A 22,305-nucleotide genomic window follows, 5' to 3' on the forward strand; every position below is an offset into this window, starting at 1 on the left:
AGCACCTTTAAGATATTTTTGAGTGAAAGCCGCTGGTCGGTATGACAAGATTTTACAATTTGGGGAGCCACTCTGTCACCAAGTCCGTGTCTCAGACCGGTATGAAATGACTGAATCACTAGGTTCCAGAGTTTGACTTTACTCTCAGAGTACACCTCTTGGGATGCGTTAGAGAAGTTTGATGTGTCCTTCTGTGTAGACAGCGTCCCCTTTGCTGCCACGGTCCCTGCTTTTTTCAGTTACAGACAGCTTTTCCTTCTGTCCTGAGCGTGTGAGCGTGCCTCCCGTGAACCCCACAGATTCCTTGTGTTTGTGATTTTGTGATACCTTGGGATGATTTTAGGTTTGTTGCCTTTGTGCTCTCTCTGAGCAGTTCCTTATTTCTCCTCCTTAACACAGTCCTACCTTAAGTCTTCCAACTGAAACACAAAGATGAAGTACCCGAGGTTGCCTATTTTCATTCCTATTAATCACTGAATATGTGTGTCTGTTTTTACACCTCTTGTATTTTAATCTCTGATTTTACTTTGGTATTCATAAGATTTATTTTCTGTAAATTCTTTCCAAGTGACCTGCGATGTTTGATACCATTTTTAGACGTTACTTTGTAAGTTGGGTTGCATGGTTTAAGAAATGTGGAAACAGTTTGTTAACAAAAAAAGAAAAACTGATAAAGTACCAGTTATATTATCCTTCACTTGCTTTTCCCAAGGGGAGGGCTGGTCACAGCCTGGATGTCTCAGAATTTAATTACCTCCTCAGAAATAAGATAATCACACTTATTTTTCTTTCTCTTTATTTTGGTGGTGAGTAATCTGCTTCAGAAGTGAAAAGTTGATGAGTTATTTCAGTGAATAGGATATCTTAAGGTTTTTCTGTTATCTTTTCATTAGAGAAATTTAAAGAACAGTTTAATAAATCTATTTCAAGGCTTAAATAGAAGATTTGTATGTTTTATTGAAATAAAATGAAAATAGCATTCTCAGGCCACTGGAAAAATTGAAGCTATTATCAGATTTGGAATAAATTAGCCAGAAGCCTAGAAATAATTGATTTTTCTGAATCCCAGTATGATACTGTGTTTATTTTGTTTCCACTTTAATCTTTGGACATTCTAGAGGGGTGTTTGATGCTTCCCTCAAAATGGCTGGCTTCTATGGATTATATACCTGGCTGACTCATACTATATTTGGCATCAATATTGTCTTCATACCATCAGGTAACAATTGTATCATAACTTCTGCTGTGCTCTATTTAAGGAACATTAAACCATTTTACATGTATTGTCATCTTCGTCAAACTTGAAATGCTAAATTTTGATATCTAGTCTAGATTAGCAGCAGAAATGTGATTTGTAGTGTTTGTTTATTGCTGAGTCCCCAGTAGCTAGAATAATACCCGGTACATAGTGAACACTGCATGAGCAACAAATATTTATTTGTCAAATGAACATACTATTCTGAAAAGGGTTGATTGTAAAGTAAGGTCCTTCAACTAGTGAGGTTATTTGTGGTGGGTTTTTTTTATTTTTTTGCTTTCAGATACACTTTATTAGAAAGAAGCAAGGTAAGGAATGTATGTTCTCATCTGAGATTTAGAAACTAATCTCTGATTTGGCTTTGGTCTCAGTACAGATATTTGGCCAGTGCTGTCTAGTTATGTTATAGGACTGAGCAGTCGTCCTTTGGTGTTCCTGAGGGAGTGGTTCTGAGACCCCCTGAGGATGCCAGAATCTGTGGGTGCTTGGGTACCTTGGCTCTCTGAACCTGGAGGTTCCACATTTGAGGGTTCTGAGGCCAACTACATACATATTAACTAGCCATCAACTGAGAATAACAGCTGTGGGACACGAACGTTTGTGACTTAAGAGGAGAAGTAACCACACACTTCAGAAGGATTTTCATGATCCAGTGTTAAGATCTTGGGTTTCATTTAACAGCAGATTCAGTTAAACAAGGCGTATCGTTACCCTAAAATTTGAGCATGTGTTTGTTTAACTTGTTCTGGTGGAAATTTTTAAACAGCGAGAGCTTGTGTTTAGATTCTGCTATTGGTATTGCTTTGATGATGACTTTAAAGTTGCTTCTTCTTCTTTTTAATCTTGTATTAGCCTTAGCAGCAATCCTTGGAGCAGTGCCATTTCTGGGCACATACTGGGCAGCAGTACCTGCAGTTCTTGATCTGTGGCTTACCCAAGGCTTAGGATGCAAAGCCATCTTACTGTTGGTTTTTCATCTCTTGCCAACCTACTTTGTAGATACTGCCATCTACTCTGATATATCAGGGTAAGTATTGGACTTCTGCAGTTGGTGATGAATCATATCCAGGAATTTCTCTGGCCTTTTTTTATGAGGGTTTTTTTTTTTTCCTTTTGCTTTTGGGCATGGGTGAAAGGACAGGTGATAGTAATCACTTCAGTGACATAATCTTTTGTGATCCCACTGATGTAATCAAAGTTTAATTTATATGATTAATATCATTTGCAAGGTATTCTATTTTGTTCTTAGTAAGTAGTATTTACAATATATTTACAATATATGAGACTTTATTTACAATAAAGTAAAATTGTGAATAATCCCTGGTTTAGTGACATTTAATGTAGGAAAAAAGTACTCCTGTATATACTTCAAAATAAGAATTTTTAAGTACAGTAAGAAGTTATTTTCAGAACGTCTTTGCTTTTGGATAAATATATTTTTAGATTGTATGAGGATTTCCATGTAAAATGAAATCTCATAAGTTTGTATCTGAGAAACAGTACTTTCTTTCTTACTTAAGGTACTATAGTATGATTCTATGATGAGTACAGGTTAAATTTAAGGCAGAAGCCAAACTAGCAATATAATAAATATGTCATTTTTGTAGATTTTGATGTCTCTTTTAGCAATTTGCATTTACTAAATCAAGCTGATTTTCATTTAGCCACATATCAAGATAAACATTGCTTATTAGAATCTAGAATGTGACCAAATAATTGAATTTTATTCAGCTACTCAGATATAGAATATGACCTACTTAAACTACTGTCGTAGTTAATATATTAAATTTTCTTTAAATAAAACTCATTACAATAAGGGTAGACAAGATCAAAGTTTATAGGAAGAGGACCCTTCAGTTAATTTGAAATTATGAAGAGACAAGTTATATGCTACCTTGTTTTCTTTCTAATTAAAGTAGAAAATAAATATATAAAACTGCTAAGAAGCCCCAAAGTTTCAGAGCAAAAACAAACAAGCATATCCATAAGTGAACTTTAGGGGGACTTTTGTTCCTAACATTTAATAGTTGAAATTTAAATAATAATTAGTTACCATGATTTATAGTTAAGTATTTTCATTTCTTTTAACTTTGTTGTAAATTTTATATTAAGGTTTTAGCTAGAATTGATGTTACTATTGTAATTGTGTTCGGGTGCTATGAACTACACCCATATAAGATGGCAAACTCAATTGATAGATGTTGCATGTGTTTTGACTGCCCCATAGACCAGCCATTCCCCTATCTTCTTTCTTTCCTTGGGTCTCCCTAGTCACTGAGACACAACAATATTGAAAGAAGACCAGTTACTAACCCTAGAGTGGCCTCGAAGTGAAAGGAAGAGTCAGATATTGCTCACCTTAAATCAAAAGCTAGAAATGATTAAATTTTGTGAACAAGGCATATTGAGAGCTGAGGTAGGCCGAAAGCTAGGCCTCTTGAGCCAAACAGTTAGCCAAGTTGTGAATGCAAAGGAAAAGTTCTTGAAGGAAGTGAAAAGTACTCTTCCAGTGAACACACAGATGATAAGAAAACAAAACAGCCTTTTTGCTGATATGGAGGAAGTTTTGATGTTCTAGGTGGAAGATCAAACCAGCCACCAAATTCCCTTAAACCAGAGCCTAATTTGGAGCAAGGCCCTAACTCTCTTTAATCATGTGAAGGTGTGAGAGGTGAGGAAGCTGCAGAAGAAAAGTTTAAAGCTAGCAGAAGTCGGTTCGTATGCTTTAAGGAAAGAAGCCGTCTCTGGAACATAGAAGTGCAAGGTGAAGTAGCCAGTGTTGATGCAGAAGCCGTAGCAAGTTATGCAGAAGATCCAGCGAAGAAAAATAATTAAGGTGACTACTATATTACACAGATTTTCAGTGAAGACAAAACAGCTTTCTATTGGGTAAAAGTGCCATTTAGGATTTTCAGTGCTTGGCTTCAAAGCTTAAAGGACAGGCTTATTCTATGGCTAGGAGCTAATGTAGCTGATTAACTTGAAATTGAAGCCAGTGCTCATTTCAATTCAGTTCAGTCGCTCAGTCATGTCCAGCTCTTTGCGACCCCATGGACTGCGGTACACCAGGCTTGCCTGTCCATTTGCTGTTCCAGAAATCCTAGGGCCCTTAAGAATTGTGCTAAATCTACTCTGCATGTGTTCTAGAAATGAAACAACAAAACCTGGATGATGGCAGCACATCCATTTACAACATAGTTTACTGAATATTTTAAGCCCGCTCTTGAGACCTACTGTTCAGATAAAATGAGTTCCTTTTAAAATACTTTGGGACTTCCCTGGTGGTCCAGTTGCTAAAACTTTGTGCTCCCAGCGCAGGGGGCCCAGGTTCAATCCCTGATCAGGGAACTAGATCCCACATGCCACAACTAAGAGTTTGCATGCACCAACTAAAGATCCTGCATGCTGCAACTAAGGTCCAGCACAGCCAAATAAAGGAATAAGTACTATGGGTCATCTGACAACACACCCAGTCACCTGCAAGCTCTGATGGAGACATTCAATGAGATTAATGTTGTTTTCATGCCTGTAACACAACATGCATTCTTGCAACATGTGGTTCAAGGAGTAATTTCAACTTTCAAGCCTTATTATGTAAGAAATGCATTCCATAAGACTATACCTAGTATAGATACTGATCCTATGATGGATCTGGGTAAAGTCAGTTGAAAACCGTCTAGAAAGGATTCACCATTCCAGATGCCATTAAGAAAGCTTGTATTGCGTTGGGAAGAGATCAAAATATCAACATTAACAGAAGTTTGGAAAAAGTCGATTCCAACCCTCATAGATAACTTTAAGAGGGTCAAGACTTCAGTGGGGAAAGTAACTGCAGATGTGGTGCAGATCGCACGAGAACTAGAAGTGGAGTCTGAAGATGTAATTGATTTACTGCAATCTCATGATAAGGCTTTAATGGATGAGAAGTTGCTTATGGATAAGCAAAGAAGGTGGTTTCTTGCCACTTGGAACCTACTTCTGGTAAAGATACTGTGAAGATTGTTGAAATGACAACAAAAGATTTAGAGTAGTACATCAACTTGGTTGATAAAGCAGAGGCAGGGTTTGAGAGGATTAACGCCTGTGTTGAAAAAAGTTCTGTGGCGACTCAAGTGCTCTCAGACAACATTGCATTCAACAGAGAAATCACCAGTGAAAAGAAGAGTCAGTCAGTGCAGCAAAACTTTGTTGTCTTGTTTTAAGAAAAATTGTCACAGACTCTCCACAGTCTTCCAGCGGCCAGTCACGCTGATCAGTCAGCAGCCATCACCATCGAGACAAGATGCTCCACTAGCAGAAAGATTACAATTTGCTGAAGGCTCACATGATATTTAGCATTTTTACCAATCAAATATTTTTAAATTAAGCTACCTTGCCTTTTTTTTTAGACATAATGCTATTGCACACTTAAAAAGACTACAGTTCAGTGTCAACATAAGTTTTATATACCCTGGGGAAGCAGAAATTTCTTGTGACTCACTTTATTGCCATATTGGTTTTATGGAGGTGGTCTGGAAGCCAAACCTGCAGTATCTCTGAGGTCTGCGTGTGTGTTATTTCCTTCCAGTTATGTAAAGGATGCCTGTGATAAGCTGGAGGACAGTTATGACTCTCCTATGAAATACAAATCTTGGGCTTTTAACAGATGTTTTTCTCATGAGGCCTTTTATCACTCCCTGTGTTAAAATCTCTATTTTAGGAGATTGCTAGAAGCCTAACTTAGGAATAATAGGAATGCCATTGTATTTTTATCACCTTTAAAAAAAAAGCATAATTAGTTGAATTACATGCCTAATTTTGCCCACTTAATTATTCTAGACAAAGGTAAACCTAATAGGTAGCTTGTATAAACCAGTCCTAAGCTAATATTAACCCACTTCAGACAGCCATGCAGTGGTACCTGTTAACACTGCTGACTTTATTCCTCAGTCGCCGGACCTACGAAAAGGCAAATGTCACACATGTAGGCAGGAAAAGTTTTGCATCTTGATACTTTTACAATTAATATTCAGATATCCACATGGAAGTGATCTAAAGAACGCCGATCAGCAGTTCAGAAGTCAGGTGTATTAGGGAATGAACAATATGTCAGAGAATGTATTTCCAACTTACTCCAGGGCTTACGTTTTGTTAAAAGTTGTGTGTAATCTGTGTGCACTTCATTCCAGAGGTGGCCATCCTTACTTGACGGGCCTGGCAGTGGCTGGTGGCGCGTACTACCTGGGCCTGGAAGGAGCGATCATTGGGCCCATACTTCTCTGCATACTCGTGGTTGCTTCCAATATCTACAGTGCCATGCTAGTGAGCCCCACGAACTCCGTGCCCACACCCAACCAGACCCCGTGGCCTGTTCAGACTCAGCGGTGAGTTCCAGCTCAGTGATCAGAAACTGTGTATGAAATTGAGCTCACTGGTCTCTTGTTTTCACCAGCGTGCAGTCTGTTAAGATACAGAATATCCTTTTGCCTGCTATAGAGCTGTCACCTGCAGATTCCCTTAGGTCTCCCCTGTGTTGGAATCATATTTCCCAGTATTGTTTTCTGTCTTGATTTCTTCCTGCTTTTTGTTGGAGCACATCCTCCTGTAGATTTTTGGGAAGGAATGCATGGGAGGTAAATTTAGGGGATAATACATGTCTTTAAAGGCTTCTTCTAAAGTCATTCTTACTCAGTAGCTTGTCTGGGTAGAGAATTTTTTCCTGTGTAACTTTATTTCTTCATTGTTTTCTAACTTTCATGGTTGTTGAAATTCTGAGGCTACTCTGATTCCTGATTCTTTGTAATTCAAATGTTTGAAAACCTATAGGGTCTTCTTTTTTTTGTTTGTTTTTTAATCTATTTTTGTTGTCGTGTTTGAATTGGCACTTTTATCAAGTGCCTCTGTGACTTTTAAAACTGGAAATTTATGATCTGCCATTCTGAAATTTTTCTTCAATTATTTTATTAATTATTTCCCTCTCTCCCTTTCAGAAACTTATTTTTATTTTGATATTGACCCGCCTACACTGGTCTTGTCATTTTTAAATCTTTTCTCTGATATTCTTCTGGTTCTGTCTTTTTGGCTCCCATTTTCTGGATGATTTCTCCAATTTTATCTTCTGTCATCTCTGTAGGTTTCCATTTGAGCTATCATATTTTTGGGCAGTCTGGTTTATTGAGATATTATGTGTGTAAATAAAATTTGCCTTTTTTAGCATAGGTCTGTGTTAGTTTTCTATCATATATAGTAAATTTTCACTAACTTAGTGGCATAAAGCAACACATTTATATGAAAGTCGTGAGTCAGAGTACAGGTACAATTTGGCTAGGTCTTCTGCTTAGGATCTTCCAAGGCTACAGTCAGGGCCTGAGCTCAGGCAGGGGTTTCATCTGCAGATTGGGATCCTCTTCCAGGCTTGCCTGTTGTTGACAAAATTCCTTTGTTTGCAGTTGGAGCCACAAGTTGAGGCTCCTAGAGGCTGCCTGTTTCCATAGGCATTTTATAACACAATGCTTGCTTTCTCTAGGCCTTCAGGAGTGTTTTTCTGACTTCTGTCACTGATGGCTAAGACTCTTTTGCAAAGGGCTCACCTGATTAGACCTGGCCCACAGAACATATTGTCATTTTGATTAAAGTCAGTTGCTTAGGGACCTTAATTACATCTGTAATACCCCCTAACCGTCACCATATTAACACAATATAATCACAATATTAGGGGCTTCTGTGGTGGTTCAGTGAAAAAGAACCTGCCCACCAGTGCAGGGTACGCAGTTTCCATCCCTGGGTCGGAAAGATCCCCTGGAGAAGGAAATGACAACCCACTCCAGTGTTCTTCCCCTGGGAAATCGCATGGACAGAAGGAGCCTGGCAGGCTGCAGTTCATGGGGCCACAAAAGAGTTGGACATGACCTAGCGACTTGAACAACAGCAGCAACAATATTCACAGTATCAGGTATCCGACATTTTGACTGTTGGCTTATGTGAAGAGTGAACCACTCGGGATTTGCGGGTTGGTTGTTATGTGTATCACCATAGTATAATCTGCCAGGACCATTGGCTGTGCAGCCGTTGATGTCAGTGCCTTTTGGTTTCCCTGTGGGGCTGCTAAATTCCTCAGTGAAAGTTCTTTTAATCTCCTGCTCAGAGGTCGATGGCTTGGCTGCCAGCATCCTGGGCGCCAGGACAGGGAAAGGGAGCGGACAGCATTTGAGATGTAAATCCTCACTCAGTCTCCCACTGTCAGTATGTACCCTACCCTTATCCCTGCCTGTTGTCCCCCAGTCCAGAATTTTTTGTTTTACCTTCTCTAAAGGAGGAAAGGACGAGTTTCTACCAGTAACAGGGAGCATTTGCCTGGCTGGGTGGAGGCGTGGGTGACAGTATTGGACCCATGAGGTTTTACTGCATTTTAGGCACCCTTTAGAGCAGCCCTTCCGTGTTTATCCCACCTTCGACCCTATTTCCAAAGTTACTTGATATCACCAATTCCTGAACCTTACTGAATAACTCCTGGCTTAGGATTCAGTTTTAGGTCATGCTGGTCGTAGCAGTTCTTCATCTGCTTTCCACTTTCTGAAAGTTTGTTTCTTTTAACCTCTTATGTTCTCTTTTTTAAGGTGGGTTTATGCCTTCTAATGTTTTTTTTTTTTTTTAATATGTATATATATATTGGTTTATCTATTTGGCTTGCATCAGGTCTTAGTTGTGGCATAGGAGCTCTCTAGTTGTGGCAGGGGGGCTTAGACATGCGGGCTAAGTTGCCCCAAAGCTGTGGGATCTTAGTTCCCGACCAGGGATCGAACCCCTGTCCCTCTGTATTGCGGGGTGGATGATGGATTCTTGACCACAGGACCACCAGGGACCTCCCTCTAACGGGGTTTTGAAAAGGCCTGAAGGAATCGTGTGTCCAACACAGCACTTCCTGGTGGAAAGTCTAAATGACCTCTTGAATAGTAACAACCAGCCGCCACTGACATTTACTGGGACTCAGCGTGCCAAGTTCTGTGATAAAACTTTACCTGCATCATCTTATTTTACTTAATCTGTCCAGTGTTTCCATGTGAGGTTAGGAACAGCTGTTTTCCATGTGTTATAGATGAAGTCAAGGCTTAGAGAGGTTATTCTGCCTGTAGTCACATAGAAATAAGCAGGTGAGATAGTGTGTTTTCAACTACAGATCTTTCTTTTCCTTAACCATCCTCCCACCCCTGCTCAGGAAAAGACATTCTCCTCTGTTTCCTTCCTCAGTAGATGGTAGCCCTCACTTACATGTGCCTGTGTGTGGTCGTCCTCACAGCCTCCTATCTTCTCAAGTCACCATCTTCACCCAGTCCTACCTGTTTCATCTCAAATCCACCCTTTCCTCTTTCTCTCCAGTGCCACCCACCCCGGGCCCAGTTTCAGGGTTTCTCACCTGGGCTCTCGTGGCATCTCAGTCTCCCGGCCAGGCTCTCAGCATCCACTCTTGCTGTCTTGCAGTCTCTTGACACTGAGCAGATGTGTGCTTTTTAAAGGGGAGGCATATCTGGTCATGATGCTTTTCTACCAGAACTGGCCTCCCACTGTTCTTACCAGGAAGGCCAAAATCCTTCCAAGGCCCTGCGTGGTCTGCCTGCGCCTGCCTCATGCATCTGTAACATCTTCCCCTTGTCAGCGCTGCAGCCACGCTGGCTTTCTGCCGGGGCCTCAGATACAGCAGCTCCATTCAAACCGTAGACCTTCAGACACTCTGCTTTCTGTGTCTGGACAGACTCGCCCCCTCCCCTAGCTTTCCTTGCCTAATTAACTCCTAATCATTCTTCAGATTGCAACTCAAATGTCAGTTCATCAGAGCTTTCCCTCCTCTCAAGATTAGGTTATGTCCTGCGTTTAATGCTCTTAAGGATAGCACCTCCTACCTTTTTTTACAACTTTCATTTATACACTTGATTATTTGTCTTTTCCCTTTTTACTGTGGTTGCTGCTACTGCCGGGTCGTGCCCGTTTTAGTTACTGGGGTTATCCCGTATTAGTTACTGAGGTATTCACATACCCGCCAACCTTCGACAGTGCCCTCTTCCTAGTTCAAGGAATGATTGGGCTGTGAGGGAATAGTGTCTGTGGGGTCATGAGCTGTGGAAGGGTTCAGCTTGTCTTAGAACGCTCATGCTGTAACATGAGAATGTCTTCATTCCATTAGACCTTCTAATTGTAGATGCAGGCACTGGTGGCTGAGAAGATCCATCTGCATAACTATTTCTGTGTATTGTTTCTAGGTCCCATGTAGTGCTTCTCACTGTTGACAGTGGGGAGTACACTATTTCATGGCAGTAAATGTTGTCAACACAGCACAGCTTTGGGCTCTCAGCTGTTTTGGCCTCAGTTCAATAATCAGAACCTATGGCTTCCCCTGTTGTCTATTAACACTGGGACTGTCTGGGAAGTGTGGGGAAAGACATAGTACTCCTGCAATCACAATTTTTCAAGTCTCAATACTTCTTTGATTTTTGGATAGAATAATCAGACTCGATTTGATATACTTATTTCATTCCTATGAAAACCTGAGCAGCAATCTTTGAACATTAAAGCTCAGAAAAACCTGTAGGAAGGAAGTCAGGGCATATCCCAGGAACTCCTCTGGGGATGCTGTTCGCTGTATTTAAGTTTTCCTTTGTGCTCTGCCACAGCTCGACGTGACCAGAGGTGACAGCTGGAAGGTGGTCCTTTAAGGAACTCAGCTTTACCTTTTGGGGGAGAGAGTTATTAGTCAAGTCATTACTGTGTTTGGAAGCATATCTCAACCTGACTGTGATTATCTTCCAGAATTTAATACCCACAATTCAATCAAAGGTCATTATCTTTTTATGAAAGAAATTACAAATGATTCCCAAATTAAGAAGGTTTAACTTATGATTTTTCAGCTTGGTGGTGTGAAAGCAATACACATTCAGAGGAAACTGTACTCAGATTTTTAATGCTGATCTTTTCCTGGGCTAGTGATATGCAGTACAACTCTCTCATGATGCTGGGCAGCGGTGGCCGCAGCTCTCAGTCAGCCACATGATCACAATGGGATACAACTGATATGCCTCCAGCCACGCAGCACCCAGACAACTGTTCTGTCTTTCACTTTTAGTACAGTGTTCGGTAAATGACACGAGATAGTCAACACTCTTATTATAAAACAGGCTCTGTGTTAGATGATTTTGCCCAACTGTAGGGTTTCCCTGGTGGTTCAGTGGTAAAGAACCCACCTGTCAATGCAGGAGATGTGGGTTCTATCCCTGGGTGGGGAAGATTCCCTGGAGGAGGAAATGGCAACCCTTTCCAGTATTCTTGCCTGGTTAATCCCATTGACAGAGGAGCCTGGTGGGCTACAGTTCATGGAGTTGCAGAAGAGTCAAACATGACTTAGTGACTAAGCAACAACAGGCCAATGTAAGTGTTATAAGCATATTTAAGGTAGGTTAGGCTAAGCTATCGGAGAAGGCAATGGCACCCCACTCCAGTACTCTTGCCTGGAAAATCCCATGAGTGGAGGAGCCTAGTAAGCTGCGGTCCATGGGGTCGCAAAGAGTCGGACACGACTGAGCGACTTCACTTTCACTTTTCACTTTCACACACTGGAGAAGGAAATGGCAACCCCCTCCAGTGTTCTTGCCTGGAGAATCCCAGGGACGGGGGAGCCTGGTAGGCTGCCGTCTATGGGATCACACAGAGTCGGACATGACTGAAGTGACTTAGCAGCAGCAGCAGCAGGCTAAGCTGTGATGTTTTGTAGTTAAGTGTATGAAATACTTTTTTGACTTAAAATATTTTCAACGTACAGTGGGTTTCTTGGGACATGAGTACGTGTATGAGTCACTCAGTCTTGTCTGACTCTTTGCGACCCCATGGGCTGCAACCTGCCAGGCCCCTCTGTCCATGGAATTCTCCAGGTAAGAATACTGGAGTGGGCTGCCGTTATCTTCTCTGGGGGATCTTCCTGACCCAGGGATCAAACCCAGGTCTCCTGCATTGCAGGCAGATTCTTTACTATCTGAACCACAAGGGAAGCTGTCTTAAGGATATTATTAAGTATGAAGCCAGGTATAATGTCATCATAAGACAAGGAAGATCAGTATTTGGCAATTAAGCTGAAGTTTAACACCTCCTACTTTTTAATAGAGCAAGAAGTTATTTTTGTCCTTGTAAAACAATATATGAATATGTTCTCATAAAAAACCATGACTCCTTCAGACCTTTACCTAAACCTTGAGGACTTCATTTGGAGTATGCTCCCTATCATTCCAGCTTAGGATGAATGCTCAATGAAAATTTGTTGAGTTAATAGATTAGTGAAACCAGGAGCAGATCAGATTAAAAGATCTTTTCACTATAAGGCTGATAAGAGAAGATGGGCCATAGTAACCTCCAGCCTTAGAACTCTATTCCACATTTTTGGAAGAGGCAGAATGTACAAAAGTGATGACATGTCTGTCACAAAGTGTGCTGGTGGGGGTTTAGGAAATACATACTCGGCTATCCTGAGCCTACTAAAGTAAGTTACCTTAGTCAGTGCGAGCTTTTCATGTGTAAACACCCACAATTTACTCTTTCTCTGGGAAGATGGGAGTCAATTGAACAGCTAGAGTTGTTAAATCAGAAAAGACTTAAGCATTCACATAAATGGATTTTTTAAAAAATTTCCTTGAAAACTTCCTGGGAAGCAGATCCCAAAATATTTTCAAGGAACCAAGAAGATTGCAAGCGAGAAATCACACCACACAATCCCCATTGCAATGAAAAGAACTATAAAATGTTCACAGCAATCTTCTATCCCCCTAGTCACATGAGGTCCCGTTCCACCTTTTTTTTATTCTTGGTAAATTCTACCACTTTGGTTCAAAGGAACATAACAGTCCTTATGGTTTGGGAAAGAATACTATATTTGGATGGTTTAGGTAGAACATTTACTATTTTCAGAAATAATACTGTCAAAGAAATACCTTGGCATTAGGACTCTGTGCTTTGACTCCTGAGGGCCCAAGTTCACTCCCTAGTTGGGGAACTAAGATCCCACAAGCCGTGCAGCGCAGCTGGAAAAAAACAGTCAGTGCAATTTTCATTCCTTTGTTTCTTCCTGATTTAGAGGGTTGTGGTTTTAGGGGCCCTGTGGATTAGTTGGTGCTATGCCTTTTGATGAGACCAGGAAGAGAGATCTCCATCTCTGGGTTATGGAGTTTGTTTTCCAGGAGGTAATTGAGGTTCAGTTCAGATCAGTGTTACTTCTGTAGTGTTTTACACACACACACACACACCATCACCACCCCAAACATCTAGAGAAAACATACTGTTGGGATGGAAAACACTTAGCAGCTGTTTTCTTAGCTTGCTTCATTGTGTTTTCTTTCTTCTGAGTCCTGGAGGCTTTCTTGGCCTTGAGGCAGAACTGAACAGCAGGTATGAATTTCAGTGTTACAGCTAAGCTTACTTGTCAACAGAAAGCAGTGACCAGGCCAACCACAGTTTTAATCTTATTTCATGCATCTTTGTCCTGAGGCAGCCGTTTTCATTCATAATTTAGGGGAATTGAAGAGTTAGAGATTGAAGCTTGCAGGTATCTTAGAAATTTGAAAAGGTATGAAAGAATGAATTTTAAAACTTTTTGGTGTTGGAAAATGCTTTGTAATACTGATCAGTTTTTGGTTATTAGTTTTATTTATTTATTTTTCCATTTATTTTTATTAGTTGGAGGCTAATTACTTTACAGTATTGTAGTGGTTTTTGCCATACATTGACATGAATCAGCCATGGATTTACATGTATTCCCCATCCCGATCCCCCCTCCCACCTCCCTCTCCACCCGATCCCTCTGGGTCTTCCCAGTGCACCAGCCCCAAGCACTTGTCTCATGCATCCAACCTGGGCCGGTGATCTGTTTCACCCTTGATAATATACATGTTTCGATGCTGTTCTCTCACAATATCCCACCCTTGCCTTCTCCCACAGAGTCCAAAAGTCTGTTCTGTACATCTGTGTCTCTTTTTCTGTTTTGCATATAGGGTTATTGTTACCATCTTTCTAAATTCCATATATATGCGTTAGTATACTGTATTGGTCTTTATCTTTCTGGCTTACTTCACTCTGTATATTGGGCTCCATTTCATCCATCTCATTAGAACTGATTCAAATGAATTCTTTTTAATGGCTGAGTAATATTCCATGGTGTATGTTTTCACAGCCTCACCTGCATTTGTGTACAGGTAAAGCTGGCTTTACTGTGTATAGTAAACCAGTATTGGTTTTAAAGATATTTCAGGGCTTCCCAGAGTTGAGTGCTACCTGAATTTCATATACTCTGGGGATCTTGTAGCCAGCTTTACCTGTACACAAATGCAGGTGAGGCTGTGAAAAAGAGATACAAATATAAACGGGTAGGTAGCTATCTAGAGCAATGGTTGTGGGGGAGGAGGGTGAGACTTTGCTTCTCTCAGGGGACATGTGGCAATGTATAGAGACATGTTCATCATCACAGCTGTAGAGAGTAGGAGCGGGGATGCTGCTAAACCTCTCACAGTGCACAGAGTGGTCAGCAGTGCAGCTACTGAGAAACCTTGATTAGCTAGATACAGAGATAGATGGATAATAATACATATAAAAGGATTCCCTGGTGACTCAGCGGGTAAAGAACCTGCCTGCCAATGCAGGAGACGCAGGTTCGATCCGTGGGTTGGGAAGATCCGCTGGAGAAGGAAATGGCAACCCATTCCAGTGTTCTTGCCTGGGAAATCCCACGGACAGAGGAGCCTGGTGAGTTATAGTTCATGGGGTCGCAAAAGAGTCACAAATGACCTAGCAACTAAAAGACAGCAATGATACATAAAACGTGTGTGTGTAAGTCTTAGTTTGGGGGAATTTTTCTCAGTATAAAAATATTTAAGGAGATAAATTCATTCCAGTTCTTTGACCCACTGGCATATAGTCAACATGGTGAGTTCAGTCATGTCATATATAATCCCTTTCAGAGACACAGGAACCATAGCCAGGAAGCTTACCCCTTCCTCAGAGCTGTTCCTTTGGATGTAGAGCTGTCCTTGTTAGAGATGTGCTTGAGATGTGAGGTTTCCGGCACCATCCAGTGAGAGAGCCTTCAGATAACTGAGCAAATGCAGTCTTTTTTGCTCTGTATCATTTGACCTGTGCCCCACTTGACATTTAAGTACTTCCTACGTGATGCTAAAGGGTTAACCTTTATTTTACCTCTGCCTGCCTGTTGAACCCTCCTAATCGGTGATATGGTTTTAAAGAAGCAAAGCAATCTCTGTCTCTGGTAATAAACTTGTGTTTCATATCTGTGTCATTTAAGATAGATTTGCTTGTTTTATAACCAAAAAACAAACAAACAAACTCAAAACATCAGTAGACCTTTAACAGCTAGAAGTTCATTTCTCTCTTGGCTGTAAGAAGGACAAAGGTAGGCAGACCAGGGCTTAGTGTGTCTGTTCCACAAGCATCCACGCCAAGCCTGACCCCCACCTTGATGTGCTGTCAGCCTTGGTGTGAGGTCTTTTCATCTAAGATGAGTGCTTGCTTGTTCACTGATGAACTCTGGCCTGGCCGTTTGGCTGCCAACACAGATGCAGACCTGGCTGGATAAATTATGTAGCAAAGGCCAAGTAGCTACTACAGTCCTAAGCTAGGCCCCAATACAGCAGACCCCCTCCATGCAACCCGGTTATTACCTGCCAGTTAGCCACATTCACTTGGCTTGTTTGATGTAGGTCAGAAACAGTGTAAGTACACAGTCATTTGATGTCCTATCCCATTTCTCCTGCTCTGAACCACAACACTCAGAGCTGGCACTTTGCTGGATCAGTTTTCCTATTTTGCAATAAAAGTTATCCAGTTAGCATTTAATCTTTAGTCTCGTATTGTTTTTCTCTTTAACATCATTGTGTCTACTTTCCAGTCAGCACGAAGGGGGAAAAGGTCAGAAAAGATCACCTTTCTCTTTTAAGGACATTGCGCCGAAGTCACTTAACACTTCTACTTACATCTCATTAGCCAGATGTTAGTCACATGGTCATTAGTTTCAAGAGAGTCTAGGGAAACAGTCTTTTGGATAGACCCTCCTAAAAAAAAAAAAAAGAGTTCTTGTTGCTGCAGGTTGAGAAACAACTATCAGACTTTGAAACAATACTCAGTGAAAATCCTAAGAAAAAAAACAGTGACTACATAATGGCACCAAGGCTCTCAACTTATAGGAATATTATTTGACAGTGAATTACTGGTTAGATGCTATTTTTCTTTTCTAAGTATCTCTGTGGTTTTATTCCCACCCCCCACCCCGCCTTTTCCTAAAAGCAAAACTAATCATTCTGTCTTTTTTTCTTAAAGGACTTTCCGTGACATTTCTGAAGACCTGAAACCTTCGGTAGACTGACTTGGTTTCCAACCACAGTGATTTCTCTAAGGAAATTCAGCCTTGACTGTGAGTTCAGCTCAGCTGTGGCCTGCTGTCCTTTCAGCCGTGCCTGGCAAACGGAGCCCCGGACGAGACGCAGGAGCCTCCGGGCCTTCGGTACAGGATGCCTGGATAGCAGAGGCCTGGCTGTGGGCCGCTTTGCATTTGGAAGCACAGCTTTAGAGCTCTGAAATGTGGTTTACTCACTTAAGTGTTGCTAAGATGGCTTGAAAAGTTTCAGTTTAAACACTGGTGTTGTGGCTTGAAATTTTCCCACTTTGGTTATCTATATTATAATACGTATTTATAACTTTTTTTTTTTTAAGAGCCGTAAACTACCTGCTGTATATAGTGTGATTTTCTCCTCTTTTAAGAAATCTGTCCTTAAACTTTTCTATGACAGTCACTTTTCAATGAAGAGGGCTTTCACTTTGGAGAAGGTAGTTGCTTGAGCAGGAAAAAATGAGTCTTCTCCCTTCTTCCACAATGTATGGTCCTCTCATAAGAAAGATCAAGTCTTCAGTGTAAGGGTGGGTAGCTTATTTGAAGTTCAGTTAGTTGTATGTTGCCATAGAAGAAGAAAGACTGAAGCCCTCCCTCCCCTTCTCTCTCCATCCTGTATCACTCTATTGCCAAATTTCTAAAACTTGGCTGACCACACTGACATTAATTAAGTATTAAGCTGCTATTAATGGTAACAATTCATGTTGTGATTTTTTTTTTTCTTTCCAAATGTTTTAAGTAAAAAAATCTCAGGGGCAGCAGTGTTCTGATTTGTTAAATGTCTCTGTTTTACTATTTAGATTTTGGCCAATTAGTTACTTACTAGCGTAAAATTTTGTATCTGTGCAGTATTTTCCCATCATTTAGCACAGTGCCTTGCACACAGACTCTAGATGAATGCTTGTTGAATTAAATTGTGACTTTTAAAATATCTCAGATATCTCAATAACCAGCATACTGCTCTACATTTTACAAAATCTTTTCACATGTATTATTTCACAATGACTTCACATCAGCATTCATTCAGCTTCATATTATTTTACGTTTCACACAGTTGGGGAAGCTAAGGTTCAGAAAAGTGACCAAGTCTCCAAGTCATGAGGTTTAGTAAAATTTGACCTCAGATCTTCCTGACTCAACAGTCTGCCAACCTTGCTAACTCCAGTGACTCTCTTAGTATCTTAACACAGTTTTTCCAGTGCTTTGAGGTAGAATCATGTCCTGTTCTGTTGCATAGGCCACAGTTAATGACAGGGCCAGGATGTCAGAACCCAGCTTTACCTTTGCACCCTTTCTCCTTTGTAAAACAACTTTCAGCCTCTTTCTCTGTCCCCAAGGGAGTATTCAGTATGGAGAGGATTCTTAAGTAACAACGATTTCCTTTTTGGAAAAACATTTAAAAGTAGAAATCCTTTTTTCTAAAACTTTATTTTCTCATTAAGAAGCATAATTAATGATAATTACATTAAATTTATTCTGATATTAAGAAAAACTTGCTCTAGAAAAGAGGCTACTGCCTCTTTGTTTATACAATAAACTATATGCAGATCTCTTATATTTCCTATGAATCCTTCAACAGTTACAGTCTGATATTCCACCAAGTGCTCCATTTGGCATTAATTAACTCATTCTTTTCTTTAATCACTTGTTTAGTCATTCATTCTTTAAAGCATTGGTTGAAAGTTTCCCAAACTCTGGGTTCCATACTGGGCACTGTACAGAGTGTTGTAGGGGCTAACTCATAAGAAGGCCTTCTCTTAACTCATAAGAAGGCCTTAAATCTTAGCCAGATTATGTGTATTGCTAAAATTAAAAATGTTGCATTAAAAATTTTAAGAAAGAAGTCAGGTTTGTTTTTGCTAATGATAAAATGATAAGTTTATAGCTGTGATTAGCACATATTTATAAGAGGCAAATATTATGCACAATGAGTTAGTGTGCATATACAGATTATGTTCCTCCAAAGTGATTTTAGCTGTATAAAGTGAAATGGTAAACATATAAACTTGAGGTAATATATGGTTCTTCCTGGTCATGATTATTAGTATGAATACGAGGTCTTTAGCGGGGGACTCTGAGCCCTAATAGAACAGTTTAGAGCTGTCAGAATTGGTTCTGATGTAGTATCACCCTGAAATATCAAGAGCAGAGGAGCCCCAGACTACTACCCAGTCATATCAGGAAACTTGAACTGCCGCAGTGCTCCAGCAAGACGATCTCAGGATTTGACCCAGAAAGAGAAAGAGTTTTTAGTTTCCCTAAAAACAGATAATTGATGAAGTAGAAGTAGCTTCAGTAAAAACTAAGTACAGAAATCCTATCACAGTGTTCTGCATTTTATCACTTTATTAAAGAGAAGTTTGAAGGTCACATTCACTACTCAGTTGTAAGCTGAATGGAGGGGAAAAAAGCTCCCCACACAGTATGCTCCTCTCTTTTCCCAGAGAGAATGGGGCATAGAATTTTCAGCATAAACCCATGCCATGTTAGTCCAGCGTCAGTTCCAAAATTTCTATCACATTCTCTGTTTCTGGAAGTGATCTCTGCCAGACTGCCTTAGATACCAGTTGTATTTATTTTTAAGTTTGCAGGAATTCTTAACACCCATTTCCATTAAAGGTGGTTAGCTGGCAGAGTTTTCCCTTGACTTTTGAGACTGGTGCAGATTGACTCTTGATACCCAAGAAGTGTTATTTAAACAAACTGAGTAGCTTTGGAAATAGTTTATTCCAGTTGGAGGGCTTGCAGATGAGGTCCTCTGGCTAACCTTGGTCTTAATAAGAACCCGCTGTGACCCATCTGGACTTTCTAGTACCCCTGGTTCCACTTTGGTTGTATTTAGCATTTCAGGATGTGTCACTACCGAGCCAGATTTACTCAGAAATTCAGGCCGTGAGGGGTTAGCCTAGAGCAAAGTAATTTCAGGTGAGCTCACCAGAGATTTCAACCTCAAGGTTTATAGGAAAACTGCAGTCTCCACTAAGGGTCTTCTAAGACCCTTATAAAAGTATTAGAGTAGGCATTTTGCAGTAGAAATAGCCCCTGGCAACATAGATCCAAATGTTAGTTCCAGCCAAGGACAAGTATTTTTTTGTTTTTATGTATTTCTTGTCTTTGCACATTTTGCCATCAATATATATTCTTTTCATTAACTTATGCACACATGCATGCTAAGTTACTTCAGTCGTGTCTGACTCTTTGCGACCCCATGGACTATAGCCTGCCAGCCTCCTCTGTCCATGGAATTCTCCAGGCAGGAATACTGGAGTGAGTTGCCATTTCCTCTTCCAGGGGATCTTCCTGACCCAGGGATCGAACCTGAGTATCCTGCGTCTCCTGGATTGTCAGGCAGATTCTTTACCGCTAGCACCACCTGGGAAGCCCCAAGAGGAAGTTAGTGTTCAGTAATTATGTTTCAAAATCTCATTTTATTTGGAAATGACCTAGCTATTCAATAAACTTTCATCACTTAGTTTAGTTACTCCAATCTGGAGAGACTATTTTAGATAGACTTTCCTAAAGTATAATTATTCTTTTTTTTAAAATAATTATTCTTAATAGAGTTTGTCTAAAAGCTCTTGTCTCATTTATAGCTTTCTTTTTTAAAGTTTCTTCAAAAAAAAAAAAGTTTCTTCACTCAAGTTACTTTCCTTGTTGACAAATATAGCTTACATTAACTTAAGATCTGCGAAAAAAACTACTCATGCTATATGAAACCACTAAACAGTTAATTTTTTTGGTAGTTTAAAAATCAGAGAATTATAAACCAACATGTTCTGTTTGCCTCCTGGAGTCATAGAAATTCTGTGCTAGAATAGGCCTTATATAATTAGGTGATCCTGTCATTTAACAGAGAAGGAAGCAAGTCCACAGGTCGAAGTGTCTTTTCTAACATGGCGCCCGTCAGTGACAACTCAGAGTCGAGTCAGTTCTTTTTTTCTCTCAGTCCGTTGTTCTACTTCTCTTCCCTTTCCCTCCTAGTTGAGTTGTTGTTGTACTGTCGCTAAGTCCTGTCCAACCCTTTGCGACCCCATGCAGCTTGCCAGTTTTGGAAAAAATGTGTTCCTTATAGCAGTAGTTCCAAGGAATGTTGTTAGATGTTCTGAGTAAATGAAAGTGTATATGGAGTCGGGGGAAGGGACTCCATGGTCAGTTAAAATTGAGGAATGCTGAATTTGTTTCCTTTCTGAATAGGACTTCGAAGAGTTTTTAACATGCTATTATATATTGTGAATTTATAAGAGGGGACAAAGACTCTGTTTACGAGACTTATTTGACCTTAAACTACACCTTCATCCTGTTTTTCTCAGAGCATCTCAAAGAACTTGGGGTCCTTTGGGAAACATGGCTCTCAGTAAAAGTTTACAGCTCGTTTAGAAGACATCCATAGTAGAATTCAGAATGGCAGGCACATCTACCATGTAAACTGTAATTTATTTCAAAGTTTAGTGAAATACCAGAAAAAAACCGTGTTTGCCATTCAGAGCTATACATCAAGTATAGAGATTCTTTTCCACCTATGGTGTGTAAAGTCAGTATTTGTGCTTTACTTTTGAAAGTTTTTCAAAGATCAGTTAGAGTGCAAATGCAGTGGTGATATATTGATATGACATTTTAATAATACTTTTGTATTGCACCTTACAGGTTTCAGACTGCTTTCATAACAACCCTGTGAGATAGGCAGGCATCAAGTATTATCAGATCAAAGCTCAGAAAGTTTTTTTGTGATTTTCCCCTTAAGTTTATACCACGAAATGATGGAGTCAGAATTCAGTTGCAGAAATTCTGACTCCAAGTCCAGAGTTCTTTACGCCACACCTGGTTTCTTATTTTTTATTCTAGCTTTATATTTTACTCTGAAAGCTGTGGTAGCAAATTTTAAAACATTGTTTTGGCTTATTATCAAATACTATTTTTAATGGCAGTGACCCAGAAAACATAACTCCAATTTTAATTATTCCAAAGGAAACCCTTCTTTTGTGCTTTGCAGTGCCACTTGTCTAGGTGATTGGAGTGTATTTCAAATACCATTTGATTTTGAAGCCAAGACTGGATGTATAGTTGTTATTGCTCATGTAACTTTTGGAAAATGTATCATCTCTGCATTCTCAGGCAAAGTAGAGATGGTTTGAAAGTAAAAAAGATTATTCAAATATAACCATGTGTCTTTATTCTCACAAATGCTGTTTCTTAGCTTTAACTTGCTTTGACAACCTACTGATGTAACATCTTTGTAAATGTAAAAATATTTATATTTTGAAATAAAATTACTAGTGTTGAATGAATCAAGTGGTAAACTTAGTCTCTGTTGAGAAATTTGATCTTCAGTGAAGTCAAACTTGAATGAATACATATGTCCATCTCTTATGTCTTACATCTTGCCTTTCCTTTGGCACCAGTGCATACAATGAATTTTTATGGAACATGGACAATTTACATAAGGGGAGATGTGTTTGTGAAGGCGCCAGAAAGACTCTAACCTGTAGAAGTTCCCTCTTAGGGTAGAAGCCCCTCCCTGCAGCCTTGACTCCTGTCCTGGTCTACCTGTTATTAATAGTTTAAATCCCAGCGCAGTTTCCAGGAATCCTGGGGAATTCGGATTTAGGAAGAGTCACTTCTCCGGAGGACAGGTAGCTTCGCT

At 40.1% G+C, this 22,305-nt stretch overlaps 1 protein-coding gene across 3 annotated transcripts in view; it reads left to right on the forward strand.

Moving 5' to 3' along the window:
* TMEM245 (transmembrane protein 245) overlaps positions 1 to 21,949 on the forward strand; it is an 80,710-nt gene extending 58,761 nt beyond the window's left edge. For all 3 annotated transcript variants that reach the window (XM_070459333.1, XM_070459334.1, XM_020892395.2), the window contains 4 exons: positions 1,119 to 1,219; positions 2,111 to 2,285; positions 6,427 to 6,621; positions 16,595 to 21,949. In XM_070459333.1, coding sequence (XP_070315434.1) covers positions 1,119 to 1,219; positions 2,111 to 2,285; positions 6,427 to 6,621; positions 16,595 to 16,640 — 517 coding nt within the window. In that variant the 3' untranslated portion in view covers positions 16,641 to 21,949. The remainder of the gene's footprint in view (positions 1 to 1,118; positions 1,220 to 2,110; positions 2,286 to 6,426; positions 6,622 to 16,594) is intronic.
* Positions 21,950 to 22,305: the final 356 nt, after the last annotated feature.

This window comes from Odocoileus virginianus, chromosome 31 (assembly GCF_023699985.2).
Source record: "Odocoileus virginianus isolate 20LAN1187 ecotype Illinois chromosome 31, Ovbor_1.2, whole genome shotgun sequence".
In the NCBI taxonomy this organism is placed as follows: Eukaryota; Metazoa; Chordata; class Mammalia; order Artiodactyla; family Cervidae; genus Odocoileus; species Odocoileus virginianus.